Below are 22,339 nucleotides of genomic sequence, written 5' to 3'. Positions count from 1 at the left end.
TGTGCATACAGCTTTCTATACCTGTTTACACAGAAGTTTATTACAGTTTTTCATGTTTATGTATATGTGCTGTTTTTGAAAAAAATAAGAAAAAAAGTTTTGTTTTCAATGTAAATACGGTGTTTTTGCTCTGAAAATGTTATGTATGATGTTAAAGTTGTATCTGGTTGTTTGTTTTTCATTTTCATATCGAAGCCGTTTTAAAATGGTGCGGCGGTTGTATGTAGTCAGAAATCTCGGCGGTTCTAATGTTAAAGCATATAAAACCCCCAAAACCAATGAAAAGATTTACACATAGAGGTAGGAGCATCCAGCAGCTTAAAAGGGTCTACAGCCTTACATCAAACATTAGGATTTTAGGGACTAAATGTGATGTAGGTATAATAGATTTTCTGAAAAAGTAGCATTTCTTCCAATAATAGCTGTATTTTGTGGTCACATGACCACAAAAACCACACCCAACTTGGTACCAATGAACACTTCAGAGTCTGACAAAAATAACAATATATAGTTTGCCTGGGGTATCTGAAACGGAACATATGGTAATTTTGATGTAAAACAGCGGACTCCAAAATCACAACATTCCTGAAGCACAGAGTATCAGAAAGGCCTCAGCAAGAAGGGGTTAAACAATTAAACATTTTAACATGAGCCCAAGATGGCTGCCAGCCACAAAACACACCTCTGTCTTAAGCACAGACTGGCTAGCAGCCATTCGCCATAATCGAAGAGTCTCACATACAGGCAAAGGGATTGATTTTTGTCTTAAGAAATATATGGGTATGTTTTGTCAGTAAGTCAGACAGACCTGAGGTCAATTATAATTAAAACTACAGCAGAATTATTTGCTGAAATTGCAAATTACAATTACAATGTTATTGTGTTACAATTATGCTGCAGTATACAGAAATACAGAAACATACAATATCACTTATTTTTCCAAACAAATGGGGTCACAAAGTGAAAATACAAGAATAATGATTCTATGACAAATAAATGCATAACTGAACTGTAATTAATCACTTACATTGTACAATTACAATTACACAGGTGTTTTTTTTTTTTTTTACTTTGTGCAAGTGTGAGGTCGTGGCTTTGTGTTAAATGACAGTTTGTAGGGTTTGTTTCACAGCTCATTGTTTTCTGGATTTCTTTCATTAAAATTTCACTAGTGCTACCAATTATTTTTCTATCACATTCTTATTGCAAATAATAATAATTAAAAAACTGCAGCAGTGAGACCTGAACCTGTGAACTGTGTTGCTGATTAAGACATTATTTGAGGCCTCTCTCAAAGTTTTACTATATACAAAAACTTTGATTCCATGGCAGCATTCCCAGACCATTGTAAGATGGAAGGAACGCATTAATGCAGTTTGTTTACAAAATGGCATCAATATTTAAAGGAGAAACGGCCATTCCATAGGTGACTTCATCTTTAAGTGATTTAAGCGATTAGTAACTTGACTTGTGTCTGCAAAATGGTATGGGAATAGTGAATTCAGAGTACTGTGTCTTTTTAGGTTTTGCAGGATGTTTAAATAATCTGTAGAAAGGTCATTTTTTTGTAAACGTATAAACCAGGGCTGCACAATGTGCGATGAAGGATTTGGTTTTTCACTTTAATTATCGTGCAGGATGTATTTTTTTACCCTGCATGCTGAGTACCTGCAAACAACACGTGAACGCAATAATACACGTACTGCATCGGTGGTAATACAAGCTTTTTGCTATTTTGTTACATTTCTTTTTATTTTGGTCAAATTTCCATTTCTGTTATTAGAATGCCACCTCCAAGTCATCAGAGGGTGAAATGCGATTATTGTAAAATAAGAAACGAGATGAGGTCCATGTTGTGTCTTTCTTTGTGAGCCCTTGAAGAGGGTCAGTGATGGTTGCAAAGTTTGGAACAAACCCGGTGCAGTAGTTTGCCATGCCCAAGAGACTTTGCATTTCACTAGGATTGCTTGGTGCGCTGAGGTTGTTGATGGAATCTATTTTCTTCGGATCTGGAGTTTCTCCATTTTTTAAAAAAAACAACGGAACCATACAGTTCCAATGAGCTTTTGTTAAATTCACATGCCTTGTAAGACAACCTGTATTGTGTTTTGAAACACTTCTGCAGCTGATGACGTGCCAAAATGTAGACGTTTGTAGCGTCTGAGTCCTACATGTGTGGAGAAAGTATATATATCTGGATTCTGGTGCAAGTTCCAGTTGATGGTGTCTTGCGTTGAGATCCAGCTTGGAGAAAACAGTAACTCCATTCAAATCATGTATTATGTCATCCACTGTGGGAGAGATATGACGTTCCCTTAATATTGCTGCATTGGGAAGACACATGTCAACATATACCCTTACCTCTTCAGGCTTCTTGGGTTTTGGTGCTGCCACGATTGGTGAAACCCATGGTGTTGGGCCAGTGACTCTTTCCTTGATTCCCAGTTGTTGTGATCCAGTTCTTGTTCCACTTTCTTTCTGATGTGGAAAGGGATTCTTCTGTGTGGCTGTACTACTGGTTGTGCAGATGTGTCTATGTGTAGTTTGACTTGAAAGTCTTTTAGTTTACCTATTCCGTTGAATAAGTCTGAGTGTGCTGCAATTAGAGGATGCTCCATTGACATACATTTCTTCAGTGTTGTCGTTGGTATATAATTGATTATGTTAATCAGTCCTAGTTCTGATGCTGTGTGGTAGCTGAGTAGTGATCCATTGTTTCCTTTCACTACAGAGAATGTTGCAGATGTGAGTTTTCTGCAATTGTGTTTAGCTTGCCTTTCAGCTCTAACGCTGTTGTGGATCCATATGGTGTTATTTTGATGATTGCTTTCCTTAGCTTCATCATATGTTTCAAGTTTCAGTATGCAGTTTCATCAAGTAGGTTCACACTGGATCCGGAAGCTATCATAGTCTTCACTGGTATTTCTTGTGTGTTGATTATGGTTAATGGTTGTTTAGGGTAGTTTACATTGCATATAGTGTATGATGTTCTTCTTTGCTGGAAGATTCATTTTCATTCTCAGTTGTTTCAGCATCATTGTTAGTTTTAGATAGAACTTTGTTGATAGTTGGTTTTCTTTTGTATTATGATTTGTTTTCTATTTCATGTTTTTTGTTGATAAATCCATATAAAGTTTGACAGGCACACAAATACAATGTTAGTGCTCTGGGACATATTCCCTGAATATGATAATACATGAACGTGTATTAGTGATATAACTGGACTAATTAATGAAACTGCTGTGTCTCAGGAAACAAGCAAACTGCTGTGTCTTAGGAAAAAGAGCAAACTGCTCCCTTGGTTCCTGGCAGACATACTGAACTATGTGACCTACTGATTAGAGGACCGGTGCCTGAAGTGGATTAGGCTGAGCGGACAGTCTAAAAACGGGCCCAAGATGAGGAAGCCAGCTGCTAGCGAGTCAACGACCACAAGCAACAAGACTAAGGCCCGGCCGGAGGACTGCCGTAAAACTTACAGCGACTTATCAGACAAACCAGTCTGGGTCTGTTGTACACCTAAAACCACAGTATCCAAAATAAACTGTGCCCTGCTACCTGCATAGCTAAAAGATTCAGTGAAGAGGACAGAGTGGACGGGCGCTGTTGTGGATCCTATACTGAAGACTGAAGACTTTGTTGCAGCTGTTTGTTGATTCTATCGAGAATTGAAAGCTTTGTGTCCGAATTTGATCCGAAGTGGGATTGAAGACTTTGTTGTGAGAGGAGAGCTTTTTGTACTGGACACTTCAACAGATTGAGTTTCCAAACCAGCGGACCAAAAGTGTAAGCTTCAAGGAACTGTTTAGTATAATTCCAGTTGCTTTTGCCTTTCATGGAACAAAATTAATTAATTGTAACACATTCTCATAGAATTGGATTGTTAATTATTTAGTTTGCACACTTTTTGAATTGTGTTTTTTGCTTAAACTAAGATATTTACTTTCTGACTTTTCTGATTTCTGTTTATTATTTGTGTGCTTAATAAAATAATACTATTGATTGAACATTCCTTGTGTTTGCGCGTGAATGTGTGTTCATAGTAAATCCTCGATCTTTGTAACACGTTAAATATTGTTAGTAAGAGAACTAATCAACCCAGATAAACATTAGATTATCAATTATTAAATTGTTCCTACAGTGTTCTTGCTGTGTGTAAAAAATGGCCATTTGACATTGTTCTGTTAATCTTTGTCCAAGAATTTCAAATGCAAACAAACACTACATTTTTTTATCATCTAAGAGAAAAACACTTGAGTGATAAAATATAGATTGCAGATGGGATTTGTCAGGATGTGAGTGGTGTAGAAGTGAGGGAATCTCCAAACAAACAGGTAGGTTGCAAACAAGTCCGTTTTTAATAAACAAAAATTACTCCCTATACCAATAACGGTAGGGGTTGCCACGGCAGGTTTACAGTCCCCAAACAAAACAAGTTTTAGAAATAAACCGGTTGTAATCCAGTGCTGGTGATGGGTAAGTGCTTGGTAGTATGGCACTGCAGGTGCTCCAGGTATTCGTGCTGGCTCCGCGGCTTCGGCTCCTGTCCAAGTCTCCATCTGCCAAAACACAACAACAAAACAAAACAACTCCGGATAGTTAGATTTCAGCTTACTCCGGTAGCTGCGTCTCCTCCTCCCTATGATCAGCAAGGAGCCACACTCTGTCCAATCACCATGCACCACCCAGCTGATCATAATAGAGTTGTTTAGCAGTCTTACAGCTACGCCCTTTCACCAAGATGGATGACTTCCTGTTCCATCCTACCATCGAGTCGGCCCATCCCTGTGAAGGCGTACCATCAACATTACCTAGCGCCCTTCCTAGTCAGAAGGTAGATTTGCAGCTCAGATTCCTTCTCTCCCGTTCACAGGATTTCAGCAGCAGCCAGAGAATTTTTCATTACTTCTGTCTGTGATGTATCTTCAGTTTTAGAAACAGCTCTTAAAATCTCAAAATACTTACAAAGAAGTAAATGACAAATTGTATTGTAAGAAAGATGTTTCATGCATTTGTAGGGTTATGTCAACACTTTAATTGATTTGGTGACACATTACACAACAATTTGAAAAGACCACAGTTTGAAACAATATATTTACATCAAGACATTTTGTCATCTTGCACATCAGGAACAACAGTAAAATAACGAGACCCCACAGACGGAAAAGGTTAATCTTCAGGAATTTAGATTAAATGAGCAGCAGTAGTTGAGACGTTATCAGAAAGCTGCCCATTGGCACAGTATTCCATAAGCTTGTTTGATACACAATGCAATGTATCCCATTTGCATTGCATAGTAAATTACTGTAACCTTGTTTTGCAGTTCTGAAATCTTTTGGGGTTCCACTTTGATTCAATTTTGCTAAGTAGAGCATGCCGATTGTGCTCCTTCTTAACTTCCCTTTGATCTGTAGAGAAACATGTACCGGTGCAGTGATCTGTGATGTTTGCTCTTTGGTTATACTACAAAGTGCAAAGAGATTTGTTGTAGGAAAAGTAGGTTTTGCAGAGGAATGCCGATTTCCCCTCTGTGCTGTAATGGTAAAACTTAAGACTTAATTTAGAAAGGTCAACACATTATGCTATCCTTGTCTGTTAAACCCATTTCATATTTTCCTTTTTTCTCTTAAAATTGAATTCATTTTCAAGTTGCAGGTCTCAAACCAGAATAGTTAACCTACAGTTTATTGAGATGCTAAAATAATTGCAGTAGTACCATTTCCTATATCTCAAATTGTCCTGCATGAAAAACACAGACGTTATGGCTGAACTAGATTGTTTAATGGTATCTTTTCAAAACCACTAGTGAAGAAAAATGATTGATTGTGAGGTGCAGATTCTTCTGTGCAGTACCATATCACGTAAAGGAACGCCGTCAAAAACATACTTTGAAAGACCCCCAGCTTCCAGAAGCAACTCATATCTATCTGCGTTCCATGGAAGTGCAGCACTGACAAACGCAAAAAGGTGTTCTCCATTTTTTACTAATCACTAAAAAGTGTATACCGGATTCTGCCAAGATGTAAAGTTGTCATTAAGGAAAAAGTGTGTGGTGGTGGGATGGGGGAGGGGGACGGGGGACTTTGACTCAGGCAGGGGCAAAACTACAGGCATTATTGCCGAGGGAGTATTTAACATTAGATTACGTTTACAATTAGGCATGCTTAAAATTCAAAGGTAGAGCACAGTCATGATAAAGAATCAAGAAGTGCAGTTAACATATTTATTGACTGGTGAAATACAATTCAAAGCTGCTGCAGTATGTCCACTGTTTTGTCATTTCAAATCTATTCAGAAAACAAACATTAAACTTTAAAGCTGCAGTGTCCAGTGCAAAACCACATCATGAAAAACCACTTGTACGTGAAAAATGCTAAAATAAAAGTCGCTACATTTAAAAAATATATAAACGTGTGAAATATTTGGTCTGCTAAAATAAAGGGGTTTACATAATCTCTGCAAGTAAGAAACTGCAGTGTGAAAACAACACGAAATAATAAATTAACATCCAAAGTAGCACTATAGCATTAAAATGTTAAAAACAAAAAAATGGTTCCTGAGACACAATAATAATAAATACAAAATATGGATTGTAGCGTAACAGGAAAGCGTAATCAATCAGACTGCGGAGTCTGTATCATCGGATCCGAAACCGCTGAACTCTGCGTCTTCGTTTTCCGAACCGAAGATAATCCTAACCCTGAATCATTCAATGCACAGAGCAACTACTTCTGATAGTGAGCCGTGATATTTCCTCTCAGGCATTATTTGCACATGGTTATTAAAAACCGGAAATTAATGGTGACAATCTGACTTTCAGCTAAAAGTTGGGGCGGAGCGATTGTTCAAACCAATATGTGTGTATCTTTCATATCGTACAATATCTACAAAGTGCTGATCTCACAGATTTGGGAGTTGAACAGAGATAATCCTGTCTAGGGGAAACAGCATAAAATCAGTTATTTACATCTTCTGTTGAACATTCTGCCAAAATATTGATTGAAAAAAAAAAAAAATCTCAACCTGCCCCCTTTAATGGATGCATGTTTATTTAGCACATCCCAAAATTACACACAGTCATCTTTTAACATGCAACAAGCTTATAAAGCCAGACAACATTTTATTGTGCAAAACAATTTGGATCCAGAAATTAGGGACAGTACGTAGATTGACAGAAGTTCTTTTTGTTCTTGTACATTGACTGCATGTCCAATATATAGGTTTACATGGCAGGCTGGGTGAGCGATGGCATGGCTGAAACAGGAAAGGATATAATTCGTGCTGGGAGTCGAAGACATATTAATCATATTAATGTATCACCCTGGTGCTTGTGTACAATGTCATCATTAATTTGCAAGGGTCTGACTTAAAGAAATCAAATTAACACTGACCCATGAGCACATGTCATTTCCAATTATCAGCACAAACACATGGTTTTAATAAATTACCAGTCTGTGTCTTCCTGCTGGGGGAAGCAATTGATTCTAAGCAATCAATCACCAAGATCAGCAAGAACATACTTTAATTATTCTCTATGTTTAGTAATCTCTAATCTCTATCTCCCGTTCTGCATGGTACTAATTACTCTAATGACAACGGTTTTCCATGGAATGATAGGCCGGGAATACCGGAAAAACAGTAAAATTATAGATAAATAAGGAATGACAGCTTGGATCTTAAAATCCCTAACATAAACTTTAAAACCTGTAATACGGTTTCTCACAAATAAAGTAATGTACAAAATAAAAGTGGAATGAAATGTGGAATCCTCGGAATGAGGCTTGGAATAGCAAAAAAAAACTAGTAAAACTACAGATAACTAAGAAATAACAGCTCATATTTTATTATCCCGAACGCAAATATATTGATTTACAAGCATGTCTTACAAATGAAGTCTTTGGGAAGTTTTGTGGTGTGTGTTGAAATGCAAGCCCTGTGGTACCACTTCGTACATTGGCAACAAATAACCATACAGTCCACAGCTGAGAAGTTGCCAGAACATAAATGAAAGGTTACGGATGTAACCCCGGTTCCCTGAAAGAAGACGACCAACAACCATACTTTTGGGGTATGCCTGTCACAGGTCAGGTGACACTGTACAGGCATGCACCTGTACAGTGTCCCAGAAACAGGACAGACTAAAATGAATGACAAAATGGAATGCACATTGACTACAATAGAGAAAGGAATGCCCATTCAATACAATGAAAAAAAAAAGATGAATAAGGAATGACAACGGTCTCGCAGCCGTTCACGATTTCCTTCGAGGAGCAGTAAGCGAGCGAGACATTCGAGGCAAACAAGAGATATCTCTGAACTGAAGAGCCAGATGGCCCAGGTTTTAGAATATCTGGCCAAACAGCAGGCTTCTTCCCCTGCTCAGGCCCCAGCCCCATCTCTGGCACCTGCCCCGGAGCCGACCCCTGCCCCACCAGTGGTTGTTCCAGACGTCTCAGAGCTGGTGATGAACGGAGAGGATCAGAATGCGCTCTCAATTGCGGCTTCCTGGGATGGCGAGTCCTCTCTACAAGAGGAGACGGAGGGTCTCCAATTTCAAGGTTATCTCGGAGACTGATGTCACCTTTCCGTCCAGTTCAGTTCGGGCGCTTATGGAGCGAGCCTCCAACTTCCTCCAGGTTCCCTGTACAGCAGCACCTGAACAGTGCCATTCTGTTTTCAGAAAGGCGCAGACTGCTAACCCCAGCTTTTTCCGGTATTCCCGGACTTTCTGGAGGAGGTACGATCCTCTTGGGATTGATCAGTGTTGGCCCCAAGCATCTTGAAACACACAGCCCCGCTGGCCGCCTTGGAAGGACGGTTCCAGTCCCCACTGCGCCATGTGGGGACCTAAGGCATCGCCGGACGTGGGGCCCTAGCGCAGTAGCACTATGGGAGGCAGTTCCAACGCCGCCCTAAACAGCCTCCAAAGCAGGCTCCACCCCAGACTCAGCAGCCCCAGCAGGGCCCCTGAAGGTTTGCGGCTTCAGAACCACCCTTTCACACAACACCAGCTACAATATTGGTGCACCTGTACCTCAAACACCTGGGTACTCGCCAAAGTACACACCAGCTACACACTACAGTTCTGCTCTGGACCTCCTCCTTTTCGAGGGATCATGGTCACATCCGTGAACGACCCTCTCCAGGTCTTGGCCCTCAGGCAACAATTAAATATATTACTTCTGAAAAAAGCTATTTGTCTCATAGAACCCAAAAAGAAGAGTTCTACTCGAGGTATTTTCTAGTGACAAAAAAGGACACCAGCCTTCGCCCCATCCTAGACATAAGACACGTCAACGGGTTCTTGAGGGAGAGGTTCCAGATGGTAACATATCATCACATCCTCCAGTCTGTCCGGCCGGGCGACTGGTTTACCACTGTGGACTTAAAGGATGCGTATTTTCACGTCCCTATTCATCCTGTGTACAGGAAATATCTTCGCTTCGCTTTTCAGTGCATGGGGCTGAAAGGGATCAGGGAATTGAACTACCTAGACACTGCCGTTCACTAAATAAACTGTATCTCCCCACCACGAGCACTACTGTCAGCTATTGTGTTTCTTAGTTGGGACTGCAATCCCGTTATTGTTTACCCCGTGCAGTACACATTGTTGTGTATTGCTGGGGGATTATTGTTTAGGTCACCAGACCTGGAATATAAAATAAAGTTCTCTGTTCCAAACTGGATTACAAGGCTCTGTCTGTTTAATTCGCACTTCATCACTCCTGCACCTGCACGAGTGCGTAAATGAAACAGACAGAGAGATTTGTAATCCGTTTGGAAAAGGGCTTTATTTTATATTCCAGGTCTGGTGACCAAACAATAATCCCCCAGCAATACACACCAAAATGTACTGCACTGGGTAAATAACAAGGGGAATGCAGTCCCAAATAATAAACAATATCCGCCCCACAATAATACATACATGGTCACCAGTCCTGGGTGTGTGCAGTAGTGCTCGTGGTGGGTGACACAAGTTTATTTGTGACAATGGTGAAGTGCTGTTCTGGCTTTGTTCTGGCCCTCAAGGACAGCTCTGGAATCGTGTTAGCCGTCTATTAATTCACAAGACAAGACAATTACAGACAAACAAAAAAACACTCACGGTACGTTTATAGTTGTACAGCTGGGGTCTCGTGCATTCCTTCTAGGATCAGTGCATAAACCAAGCGAAGGAACAGATTGTGATTCTCCGCCCCCTTTTATGCTGTCACACATGACCCCTTGGTAAACGAGTGCAACCGTCTCTCCAATCTGCGGCTGCCACGTCGTTTCCCTTCCGGGTCAATGCGTTAATGCAACGGAGTCCCACCCCCTTTTTAGCTGGCCGACTTCCCTTGAACCCTGGGAAGGAACTGTCAGGCCACCCCGTCCAGGGAACTCTGTTCTCACTGCTTAGCACCCTCACAGGTCAGAAGGGAGATTTACAACCAAGAATCATTGTATTTCTGTCACAAGGACCCACCAAGTCTCACTAAAGCAGCCGTCATATAAAAACAGTTACTTGAAAAGGTAGTCTTCTTGGAACTTTGCATAGGGTGACTTAATTTTAAATTTACAAATACATTGAACAAAACTCTTTATGACTGGCATGAAAAATCAGGTTGTTGCAATATTGATGAAACCCCATTGTGTATTCAAGCACCAGTTTGTTTTAAAAGTCATTGAGTATGCACTTAGGGGGCTGACAGAACTTCAATCACAAGGTTTTGAATGCAAACTGTTTGGAAACAATGCACAAGCTTCTTTAATTTACGTGATCAGTGATTCTTTAGCTCCTAGTCTGGGAATTTCAATAATAGAGCAGCATTCACTGTGCTCAATTACGACAGCTGTTTAAAGAATATTACATTAGTTGGGGAAACTCAGTTTGATGATGGGAGAGCAAATGGTTTCATTTAAATGACATCTGATTCTCAAGTATACCGTGTGGCTCATATATAATGCACATCCTGTGTACAGCGCTCAGCAGTGCTTCTGTAAATCGGTGTGCATTATAGTCTGAAAATAAATCTTGTTAAATGGGTTTAAAGAGTGTTGCAGTTGTGTACACTGGTTTTAATGTGTTTAGACATCTGTAATAGAAAATAGGCTACTACAGAAACAAAAAAATGCCATAACATAACTGTACTTTAGTGACTGATGGCTTGTTTAAATGTTAGCTTGTAAGTGAAGCCGTAGGCATTTCTAAACTAACACAGACTAATATACACGCAACAGTTCTTCTACATGACAGATGCTTTTTGTTTGAATGCTGATTTCTTACACAGCAAGCCATAAGCCACCAAATGCTGGAGCAATCTTTACTGTGTACAGCACGCTGCAGGAGCCATGAATCAACGTCAAGAATAACAATAGTGCTACAGGCAACACAAGCACAGTGTTTTCAATATCTGTTTTAAATCAAATTAAAACACTGGGGCAAACTAGCCACTGCTTTGTAATGACCAACAAGCCAGAGGCAGATGAGTTTCATGATTTGTCTGTGTTTATGTAGTCATCTTTTCCGTTAGAACAGGAAATGCATGTTGTACTATATGTTGAAACAGAGATAATGCATTACTGTTCTTGCATTCTCGCTGCTGTACAGCCAGCCCTGGTAGAGCAGCAATATAATGCAGTTACAAAAATGGAAAAATTAAAATGTGTAAGTTAAATTTAAATTGCTATCTATTTTTAGTTGATAACAGTAGGCCTAGTAAAAGCAATATGGATTTGAATCACGAACAATAACCACAGACACTAACTTGGCAGAGAATGGTTTTGATAAGAAATAGATATTTCCCAGAGACTTAAAGGAGGTTTCAGCATTTGTAATATTTCTTGGACATGAATTCCAGATTTTGCACGTTTAGCAACAAAAAGACGACATGCAGAAGTTATACAAATTGTAGAATATTTCGATTTTTATGTCCACCTTTTAAAGACATTCTATTTTCACCATCTGTGAATTATAAAAAAAAAAAAAAAAACATAAATAAATGTAAAAGCAACAGACATGAAATGTCCCCTTCTTGTACTGGACAGAGCGATCTTTAGCAGAAATATTTCCAATCTTCAATGCAGCTGGTGTCTTTTTTGTTGAAGACATTTGAAAGAAATCATGCAGCTCTATGCAGTGTGTTCAATAATTTGCCGGAAGCAAACTAAGCTGGCTGCCAGGTTCCTAATGCAGTGTAACAGGTAGTGCGTCAATAAGATAAAGAGTTTGCTGTATTTATTTTTAAGTGACAAAAAATATGTATATTTACACTCTTCTAACATAAATGAGAATTTGCATCTGTGTGGAAACTGGGGGTTTCACTCACATACTACATTTTATGCTGTATGCCCTGGTGCAGGGGTGAAGTTCTCAACACAAAAGTACAGGTACTCATATGCGCAGCTGGGTGTAAATAATGAATAAGTATTTTTTAAATGTATTGGTGTACACACAATACATTTATGATACAAAATACGCCTTAACAATTAACACCATAAACAAAGAAGCTGAAAATATTGAAAGCTTTGTACCCTCTGCATGTATCACTGTCATGTACTGAAATATAACACTTAAGTTAAACCTTAAATGATGATGTTATAAAACATTTTTATAAAAAAAAAAAAAAAAAAAAATGATACAATAGAGGCTAAAATACCCCTCAAATTTTTTATGTACCAGGCCTTACTTTTCAGACCCTGGGTACTCATCTACAACAGGACCTGGTCATGCTACAATAATAGCCTTGGATAAGAACATACATCCCTGTTATTGTTTTGTACTTATTACTTATCCTACAGTAATATATTCTGTGTGTTTCCCTATTTGTTTACAGTGCTCAAAACAGAAAATACTAGGATCAAAAACAAAACTTTGATCACTATACTTAACATTGACCTTGCAAGTTGGGCCAGTGTTTGGAAAGCATGAAGCACACCTGCATCTGTATGCCGATTCTGACTCGCTCGCTAAATCTGAAGCAGGACTTTGTTGAGCCTGTCTTTTTAATGTTAATCCCTACTGTCCCACACATCACTTGCCATTTTAGAAACTTTCACGCAAATTCTGGCAAGGAAATCGGGGCAAGGCAAAACCCTCTGTGATAATTATTTATAATATTACTTGGATTTTTGCGTTCAAATTCATGTGCAGCAGATAGTTTCTCTGCACTTAAAAAAATATTACTCCATGCTGAAGTTTTCACATCGCACTGCTAAAGTTCTTTCTCGTTGATCAACCAATGAGCAGTGATACAGCAAAATGGACAGAGATTTGTGACGCACGCCAAAATGAAATCTGATCAGAATGAAAGCTTGGCCAGTCAACATGCAGTGATTTTACTAATGTTAATGGTGGCCAATAGCAGCTAATAGACAGAGAAGCAGAATGAGGAAACAAAATGCAAGCAGCATACACTGTGCTGATTGAAAGCACATTTGAGAAACGCTGCATTAGTGGACTGTGTGAGTGGACGGAATGCATGCGTGTTGGTTGAAAGGCAGATGAAATAAGTCCCAGTACCCAGTACAGGCATTAAAATAAGTCCCTGTATGGAGTACTGGCAGAATTTCACCCCTGCCCTGGTGTATTGAAAACATGATCGATAGAATGTGTTAAAATAACGTGTAACTGGGCTCCCGAGTGGCGCATCCAGTAAAAGCACTCACTAGAGTGCAGGATGCGCTCTATAACCTGGACGTCGCGAGTTTGAGTCCAGGCTATTCCACAGCCGACCGTGGACGGGAGCTTCCAGGAGGCGGCGCTCAATTGGCCGAGCGTCGTCCGGGGGGAGGGAGGGTTAGGTCGGCCAGGGTGTCCTCGGCTAACCGCGCACCAGCGACCCCTGTAGTCTGGCCGGGCGCCTGCGGGCTTGCCTGTAAGCTGCCCAGAGCTGCGTTGTCCTCCGACGCTGTAGCTCTGAGGCGGCTGCATGGTGAGTTCGCAGTGTGTAAAGAAGCAGGTGGCTGACGGCACACGCTTCGGAGGACAGCGTGTGTTCATCTTCGCCCCTCCCGAGTCAGCGCAGGGGTGGTAGCGGTGAGCTGAGCCTAAAAAATAATTGGGCATTTCAAATTGGGGAGAAAATAATAAAAACTAATTGGCAACGACTAAGTTATTTTTAAAAAAATTAATAAATAAAAAAATAACGTGTGACTGCAAGTACACTAATGTATTGTTCTAAATAGAAAGTTTGGAAGTGCAGTCTGTGTTTTGGTCCATTCTGGCAGTTGTGAATATTTTTAACACCAATATTAGGGTGGGCAAACCAGTGGTCTGGCGATTCTGCCTATTGAGAGTTCTGCTGTGTTGCTCATGAACTTTGCAGTTTTCAACTCATCTGTCTCCCTTGATGCTATCAATCTTTCTCCTTCTCCTTCTACAAGAAACCCAGGTGTTATTTTGGATCCTTCCCTCTCCTAGTCTCAACACATCTCTTTACTAACATGTACTTGTCGTTTCTTTCTTTTTATAGTATATAGTACACAAAACCCATGCCTTTAAAAGTGACACATACACATTTATCAGCAGTACGGACTGTGCCTATGCCTTGCCACCCTTGCCAGTCTGCCCACAGTGAGAGGTGTGTTTTTGGGAGGCTTACTTTTACGCTTAAAGCTTTGGCCTTTTAATTTAAAACCGCCATCTAGCTGAGAATTATTTTTGTATACATATTTTATTTTTTTAAATTATGAAGGCTCAAAGTAAGTAGAGAGCATAACTCAAATCCAAGAACAAAATAGCTAAATTTTGGTGCGCTAAAACTACATTTTACATAATTTAAAACACATTTTCTGGGCATTTTGATTTCAAATCTATTTTGGATTTTGTTTGTTGAATCTAAGATTTTGTTTGACCACCGTACCAATATACCACCAAGGGCATGTTTCACTTGAATGTCTCCGGTATTTTGTACTATTACCTGTTTTTCATAAGATCTGTCATTCATTGGCCATTAATGGCAGTGACGTTACTGTATAAACATAAACCTGCAAATGAAATTTAAATTTGACAGTGTTATAATGTTTCCCTTCTATTTGTTTCTTCACAGCACTGCTGCTGTTCTACGATGTAACCAACAAAACTTCTTTCGACAACATCCAAGTAAGAGCGATATTCCTATTATCCAATGCTGGTTTAAATGTGCACTAATGTTGCACAATGACAGAAAAGACAATATGTCTGGTATATAATGATCTTTACCCCTGGGGTAAGGTTCAGTATTGTTAAGCCTGTAATTGTGTTTTGTTTTTTTGCACTTCATCTTTTTAGCACTTCATCTTTACTGAATGCATGTTTTAAACTGGAGGTTAGCTTTATTTTAAAAATGTACATTAGAATAATTTAAAGATTGTGTCAAACTTGTGACTACGGTCACATTGCTATGTAACTGAATTCAAATTATTATTACCTCGTATAAAACACCGGAAGATACTGTGTTTTGTACACCAAAATAGGTTTTGCTTACAATATGTGTTCAAAATGTAGCACTATATATTTCTAAGACTTCTCTATCAATTACGAAATGTAACCATTATCGTATGGGTGTTTACTTCCTAAAGACCCCGAACCTGAATAGGTATATCAAAGCTGCTCACCAGTGCCTGTGATGCAGTCATGCCCGCCCCCGAGGGCATAAGAAGACTGCACGCACAGACACCAGCATCATTTTTCCTTTCGCAGGACTGAACCTTACATTGATTAATGCAATCATTATTTACGTTGTTGTAGTTTTACTAATTACACGTAATTTTTTGCACATAGCCTGCTGTTTGTTCCATCCCACAGCGGCCTTGTGCCCCATGTGAAGCCGGCAGATCTTGTTGCCCCTTCTCAAGGACCAAGCAACTTGAGTCGGCTGACTTTGTGCTCTCCTCACAGGCTGCTTAGCTCCATCAGGAATTAAAAACAAAAGTTTTGTTTTTGTAAACTATTTTATTATTATTTGAACTGTAATTGTGCGATTACTGTTTTCTGTGAGAAAGTACATCTGCTGGGCTTATTCTAATGCAGTACAACGTTAGTCACGGACCCACGAGATGCTGCGGTACTGTCTCAGGAGGTGACAGCTCTGCTGCAAAAGCGGGCTATTTGCACAATACACCCTCTCCATACTTCCTGGTGCCCAAGCAGGATGGTGGCCTCAGACTAATCCTCAACCTCAGACAGGTCAACCTGTATCTGAGTCGACGGAGGTTCAAAATGTTGACCATGCAGCAGCTGTTGCAGTAAATTAGGCCAGGTGACTGATTCACCACAGTGGACCTCAAGGACGCGTATTTCCACATCCCCTAAGACCAAGGCAGAGGAGGTACCTGCGGTTCGCTTTTCAAGGAACAGCATACGAGTTCCATGTCCTGCCATTTGGCCTCTCTCTAGCTCACCGTGCATTTTTGAATTGCATGGAAGCTATTCTGGCCCCATTGAGACTCTGAGACATCAGAGTGCTCAAATACCTGGACGACTAGCTCATTTGTGCCCAGTCTCCAGCACAGGTGAATTGTGCAAAGAGCTAGCTCACACTGTTGCAGACAGCCTCCTGTCTGGGAGTGCAATGGGACTCCAGGTACATGCTGTCCACTCTCTCAGACGACAGAGTCTAGAGAATAGCCACCTGTTTTTCATCAGGGTTTCTCCTTAGTGAGAGCCTGCTTAATTTTTACAGAGGCCAGGACAAGGTTTACGCTCTGTACCAATCCTGCCTTTTGCCGAACACTATCTCGGCATTCAACCAGTCTGTGGAATTGGAGGCTTCCTTCTACCTCCTTCCAGTCTGACAGGGAGCTACAGCTCCATACGCTCTGCCCAGTACGGGCCCTGGCGTGCTATGTTGACAGGACAAAAAGTTGGAGGCAGTCCGGACAATGTGTTGTCTGATCTGGGACAAAGTCCCATGGTCAAGGCCTGTCTAAGCAAAGGAGGTCCAAATGGATAGCAGACACATGCACCACTGCCTAGGAGCTGGCCAACTTGCCCCCTCCAGAAAGCTCACTGCCCATTCCGTCAGGGGCATGGAATTTGTGGGCTTCATTCCAGGGTGCATCTGTCAAGGACATTTGCAATTCAGCAGTGTGGGCTACTCCCCATTCCTTTACTAGGTTCTACAGGTCGTGGATCCACAAAACCCTGGCTTTGGAACTGGAGTATTAAAGGTGGCTTCCGGGTCAACCCTTACAACATAGACACAGAGATGAGTTGCTGTGTCTATGATTGCAGCATGTTGGAAGGAAAAATGATGCTGGTATCTGGGTGTGCTGTCTTCATATGCCCTCGGGGGGCGGGCATGACTGCATCACAGGCACTGACGTGCAGCTTTGGTATATTAATATTCAGGTTTGGTGTCTTTAGGAGGTAAACACCCACACAGTAATGGTTACATTTCTATTTCAGGGAACCAGGGTTACCTTACATTAAGACTTTTCCTGATATAAAATTGTATTCCAGAGGAAACTTTGTCTCCTAGATTTGATTAAAATAGCACCAGTAGTTTCATTTAAAACTTCTTGTTATCCTGCCTTCTTCAAGTAGGTGAAAATCAAGGTGATTTATTTTTGTTTGTTTGTTTTACTCATAAGGACAGAGTAGTGCAATCATAAATTTCATTGGTATTGAGTAGAGCTATAATAAGGGATGTTTTGAAACTAAAGTGCTCCAGTATGAAATTTAAAGTTTGCTCAGTCTGCAACAAATACAAAATAAATGCAATATATATATCACAATGGGTGAGTTTATAACACAAACTGTGATACACTATTTTGATAATTAGGGCTGGTGCTAGGCAACTTGCCACTCTAGGCAAGCCTAGTATAGCACCCTTATATCAGTCAGATAATGATAATTTTGTTAGTTTTTAAAATCAACAGGTTTTCGATTCAGCTTCTATTGTGCAATCACTCTGTGTGCTCGTATATAACACGCTTTCTGTTTTGATATAGCATCCTCATTTTAAACTGTAATATAAAACGAAATGTAATGGTTGAAAATTAATGTTTTGGCAAAGCATTAATGTTCCTTTGATATTGCAAATTAGCTTTGTCTTGCTTAACAACTATTCTACAGAAGAACACAACACTATAGGGAAATATCCAACCATTTAAGGTAGTGATGGGACGAACGTGGAATTTTCATGTTCAGATATTTGTTCATTTTCAAAATGTCATCAAAGCCACTATATGTAACACTGTATTAAAGTGGAATTAACTACAAAACAGAAGCAATACAGTAGTTAAATCTAAAACAAAGTAGACAAGGCATTTTTTTAAATAATCCCAGCCATTGTTGTGTCTTTGCAATAAACGAAGTGTTTTCATAAAGTAATAACATTAGTTTTTAACTTGAATAAACACTTCAGATAAAATAAATGTGAAAAGGGGGGCATTGTACAATGAAAAAAAAAAAACTATATTTACTCACTGTTTTATATTTAAGTTACAGAATCGTGAAAAAATTTGTTTTGACTAATTAGTCGGAGGTTCTTATTTTGCGCTAAAATAACTCAAAACGGTTGTATGTTTAAACACCATATCTGGAGGTGCATAGTACTCATTGACTAGGATGCAGTACCGTGATTGACAGTGCTATCTCCAATGGGGACTCAACAAGTTGATGTAGCAACGAATGAAATTGTACCTCTTTTAAATATAAGATATTAGTCAGTATATATTTAGTTTTTATGCATTATATACAGTACTGTGCAAAAGTTTTAGGCAGGTGTGAAAAAATGCTGTAAAGTAAGAATGCTTTCAAAAATAGACATGTTAATAGTTTATATTTATCAATTAACAAAATGCAACGTGAGTGAACAGAAGAAAAATCTACATCAAATCAATATTTGGTGTGACCACCCTTTGCCTTCAAAACAGCATCAATTCTTCTAGGTACACTTGCACACAGTTTTTGAAGGAACTCGGCAGGTAGGTTGGCCCAAACATCTTGGAGAACTAACCACAGTTCTTCTGTGGATTTAGGCAGCCTCAGTTGCTTCTCTCTCTTCATGTAATCCCAGACAGACTCGATGATGTTGAGATCAGGGCTCTGTGGGGGCCATACCATCACTTCCAGGACCCCTTGTTCTTCTTTACGCTGACGATAGTTCTTAATGACGTTCACTGTATGTTTGGGGTCGTTGTCATGCTGCAGAATAAATTTGGGGCCAATCAGATGCCTCCTTGATGGTATTGCATGATGGATAAGTATCTGCCTGTACTTCTCAGCATTGAGGAGACCATTAATTCTGACCAAATCCCCAACTCCATTTGCAGAAATGCAGCCCCAAACTTGCAAGGAACCTCCACCATGCTTCACTGTTGCCTGCAGACACTCATTCGTGTACCGCTCTCCAGCCCTTTGGCGAACAAACTGCCTTCTGCTACAGCCAAATATTTCAAATTTGGACTCATCAGTCCAGAGCACCTGCTGCCATTTTTCTGCACCCCAGTTCCTGTGTTTTCGTGCATAGTTGAGTCGCTTGGCCTTGTTTCCACGTCGGAGGTATGGCTTTTTGGCCGCAAGTCTTCCATGAAGGCCACTTCTGACCAGACTTCTCCGGACAGTAGATGGGTGTACCAGGGTCCCACTGTTTTCTGCCAATTCTGAGCTGATGGCACTGCTGGACACCTTCCGATTGCGAAGGGAAGTAAGCATGATGTATCTTTCATCTGCTGCAGTAAGTTTCCTTGGCCGACCACTGCGTCTACGGTCCTCAACGTTGCCCCTTTCTTTGTGCTTCTTCAAAAGAGCTTGGACAGCACATCTGGAAACCCCTGTCTGCCTTGAAATTTCTGCCTGGGAGAGACCTTGCTGATGCAGTATAAATACCTTGTGTCTTGTTGCTGTGCTCAGTCTTGCCATGGTGTATGACTTCTGACAGTAAACTGTCTTCAGCAACCTCACCTTGTTAGCTGAGTTTGGCTGTTCCCCACCCAGTTTTATTCCTCCTACACAGCTGTTTCTGTTTCAGTTAATGATTGTGTTTCAACCTACATATTGAACTGATGATCATTAGCACCTGTTTGGTATAATTGTTTAATCATACACCTGACTATATGCCTACAAAATCCCTGACTTTGTGCAAGTGTACCTAGAAGAATTGATGCTGTTTTGAAGGCAAAGGGTGGTCACACCAAATATGGATTTCATTTAGATTTTTCTTCTGTTCACTCACTTTGCATTTAGTTAATTGATAAATATAATCTATTATCATGTCTATTTTTTAAAGCATTCTTACTTTACAGCATTTTTTCACACCTGCCTAAAACCTTTGCACAGTACTGTACATGTTAAAACATAAGCATAAAAGATATGTATTCGTAATACCAATATAATGTGCATGATAATTAATATTACCAAATGTTTGAGGGTTTGTTTACGAATACAGAAATCACATAATAAATTGTCACAAACAATTATTCTAATTAGCTTTTCCAACTCACATATAATTCTATGGCAACATGAAAACAACCATGGTTGTTCTAGTTTTAGACATCACCTGACCTGACCAGTGGTGACTGCACATGTTGTCTGAAGTGAACCCACCTACTGTACCAGTTAAGCAGTGTGTGCTGGAAAGCCTTGTCAGAACATGGGTCAGGTAATGGAGCAGTGGCGGCCTTAGCTGATAATTTCATGTCTTTTTTTGGAATTGTCAGCGCTTAATGTCAGATAAAACATAGTTTTTTGTGTTTGTTGACAGGATTATGTTATTTTCTAAAATGGCGTTTTTTAAAGGGAAATAAAACAAAAAACTCTGAAAGTATGAGTATTCTGATTATTATTTCTGTTTACTGGAGTGTTTATACTTCTAAAAAAAATGAAGAAAGATTGTGCTTCAGTGATTAGTATTCAATTATACGACGAGTTGAAAACTGCAAAGTTCATGAGCAGCACAGCAGAACTCTCCATAGGCAGAATCGCCAGACCACTGGTTTGCCCACCTTAACGTTGGTGTTAAAAATATTTCCAACTGTCAGATTGGGACCAAAACACATAGGAGGCTGTGTGGTCCAGTAGTTAAAGAACCAGGCTTGTAACCAGGAGGTACCCGGTTCAAATCCCACCTCAGCCACTGACTCATTGTGTGACCCTGAGCAAGTCTCTTACCCTCCTTGTGCTCTATCTTTCGGGTGAGATGTTGTTGTATCTGACTCTGCAGTTGATGCATAGTTCACACACCCTAGTCTCTGTAAGTTGACTTGGATATAGGTGTCTGCTAAATAAAATAATAATAATTGTTTTGGATTAAATTTAAGGATCAAAAACTAGACAATGCATTTTTTTGTAACGATAGATCACTCTGAACAGGGTCTAGTCCCAACTGCTTGTATCAAGTCTACACTATGTATGACTGTATGCTTACTTGACATTTTATCAGCCCCTACATGATGATTCATCTGTCATACTCAAGGTGACTTATTGGTTTTGTTCATGTTGTCTATAGACCCGCAAAATCACACAACCTGTGTTACTAAAAACCCACTTCGCCCAACAAGTAACAAACAGCCCCTGCCACTGCTGCAATACAAAATAGCTCCATGTGTATCATGGAAAAGTAAGCAGAGGTACACCCAGTGTGTACTACACATTTACAACTTTGACTTACGTACATATGGGTGTCTCAATATATTCCTTATTAATAAAGAAGCATTGAGATTTCATTTTTATAAAAAAAAAAAAAGCCTAAAACCCATTATGCCAATTCAGAACTTCCAGTGGAAAAGTTAATATGTTGTGTGTAGGCGTTTTTTTATGTGCAAAATGATTTCTGTTATAATAAGAAACAAACAACAAATACTAGAAAATGGCTTTAAAGCTGTGACTATCATTCCCTTAGTGACTTTTGAGAGTAAGAGAAGGAAGGACTATAACATCTAAATAGTCTGTGCTCCTCCTGATGTAGTCTTCAATCTCTGAAGTGCCATTGACAACTCATTCAGTTCTGTTCTGTTCTGTGTCCCCCTAAGGCATGGCTGACAGAAATCTATGAATATGCACAGCAGGATGTGGTGCTCATGCTACTGGGTAATAAGGTAAGTGGTAACAGTGTCATGAGTCTATTTGTAACAGTAATGAGTATTCCCAACCTTAATCTGTTTCACTTAAACAAAAGGAGTCTGGTAAAGCGTGTTGTGCTCAGAAGAGTTACTATCCTCTGTGTGTGACGAATATAGCAAGAGGCGCTTGTACTTACAAAAAACCCTGCACAATGTAGCACACACTTTACAGATGGGACTGACCTCCTCAAGAGGTATTCTATAGGTTTATATGTGCGGTTGTTCTGCTCGTGACACAACCTGCGAGACGGTGGGGAGCAGAGATGGTTTGATCACAAACAACGTGAAAGAGTTGACAGTCTTATAAGAGGTT

General features: G+C 39.9%; 1 protein-coding gene across 1 annotated transcript in view; it reads left to right on the top strand.

The window, feature by feature from the left end:
• LOC117431310 (ras-related protein Rab-26-like) overlaps positions 1–22,339 on the top strand; it is a 111,007-nt gene that overhangs the window by 80,299 nt on the left and 8,369 nt on the right. Inside the window, exons 5-6 of the mRNA XM_034052110.3 lie at positions 15,030–15,082; positions 21,937–22,002. Coding sequence (XP_033908001.1) covers positions 15,030–15,082; positions 21,937–22,002 — 119 coding nt within the window. The remainder of the gene's footprint in view (positions 1–15,029; positions 15,083–21,936; positions 22,003–22,339) is intronic.

The sequence above is a fragment of the Acipenser ruthenus genome, chromosome 22 (genome assembly GCF_902713425.1).
Source record: "Acipenser ruthenus chromosome 22, fAciRut3.2 maternal haplotype, whole genome shotgun sequence".
Classification (NCBI taxonomy): domain Eukaryota; kingdom Metazoa; phylum Chordata; class Actinopteri; order Acipenseriformes; family Acipenseridae; genus Acipenser; species Acipenser ruthenus.
This window is presented reverse-complemented; position numbering and strand designations above follow the sequence as displayed.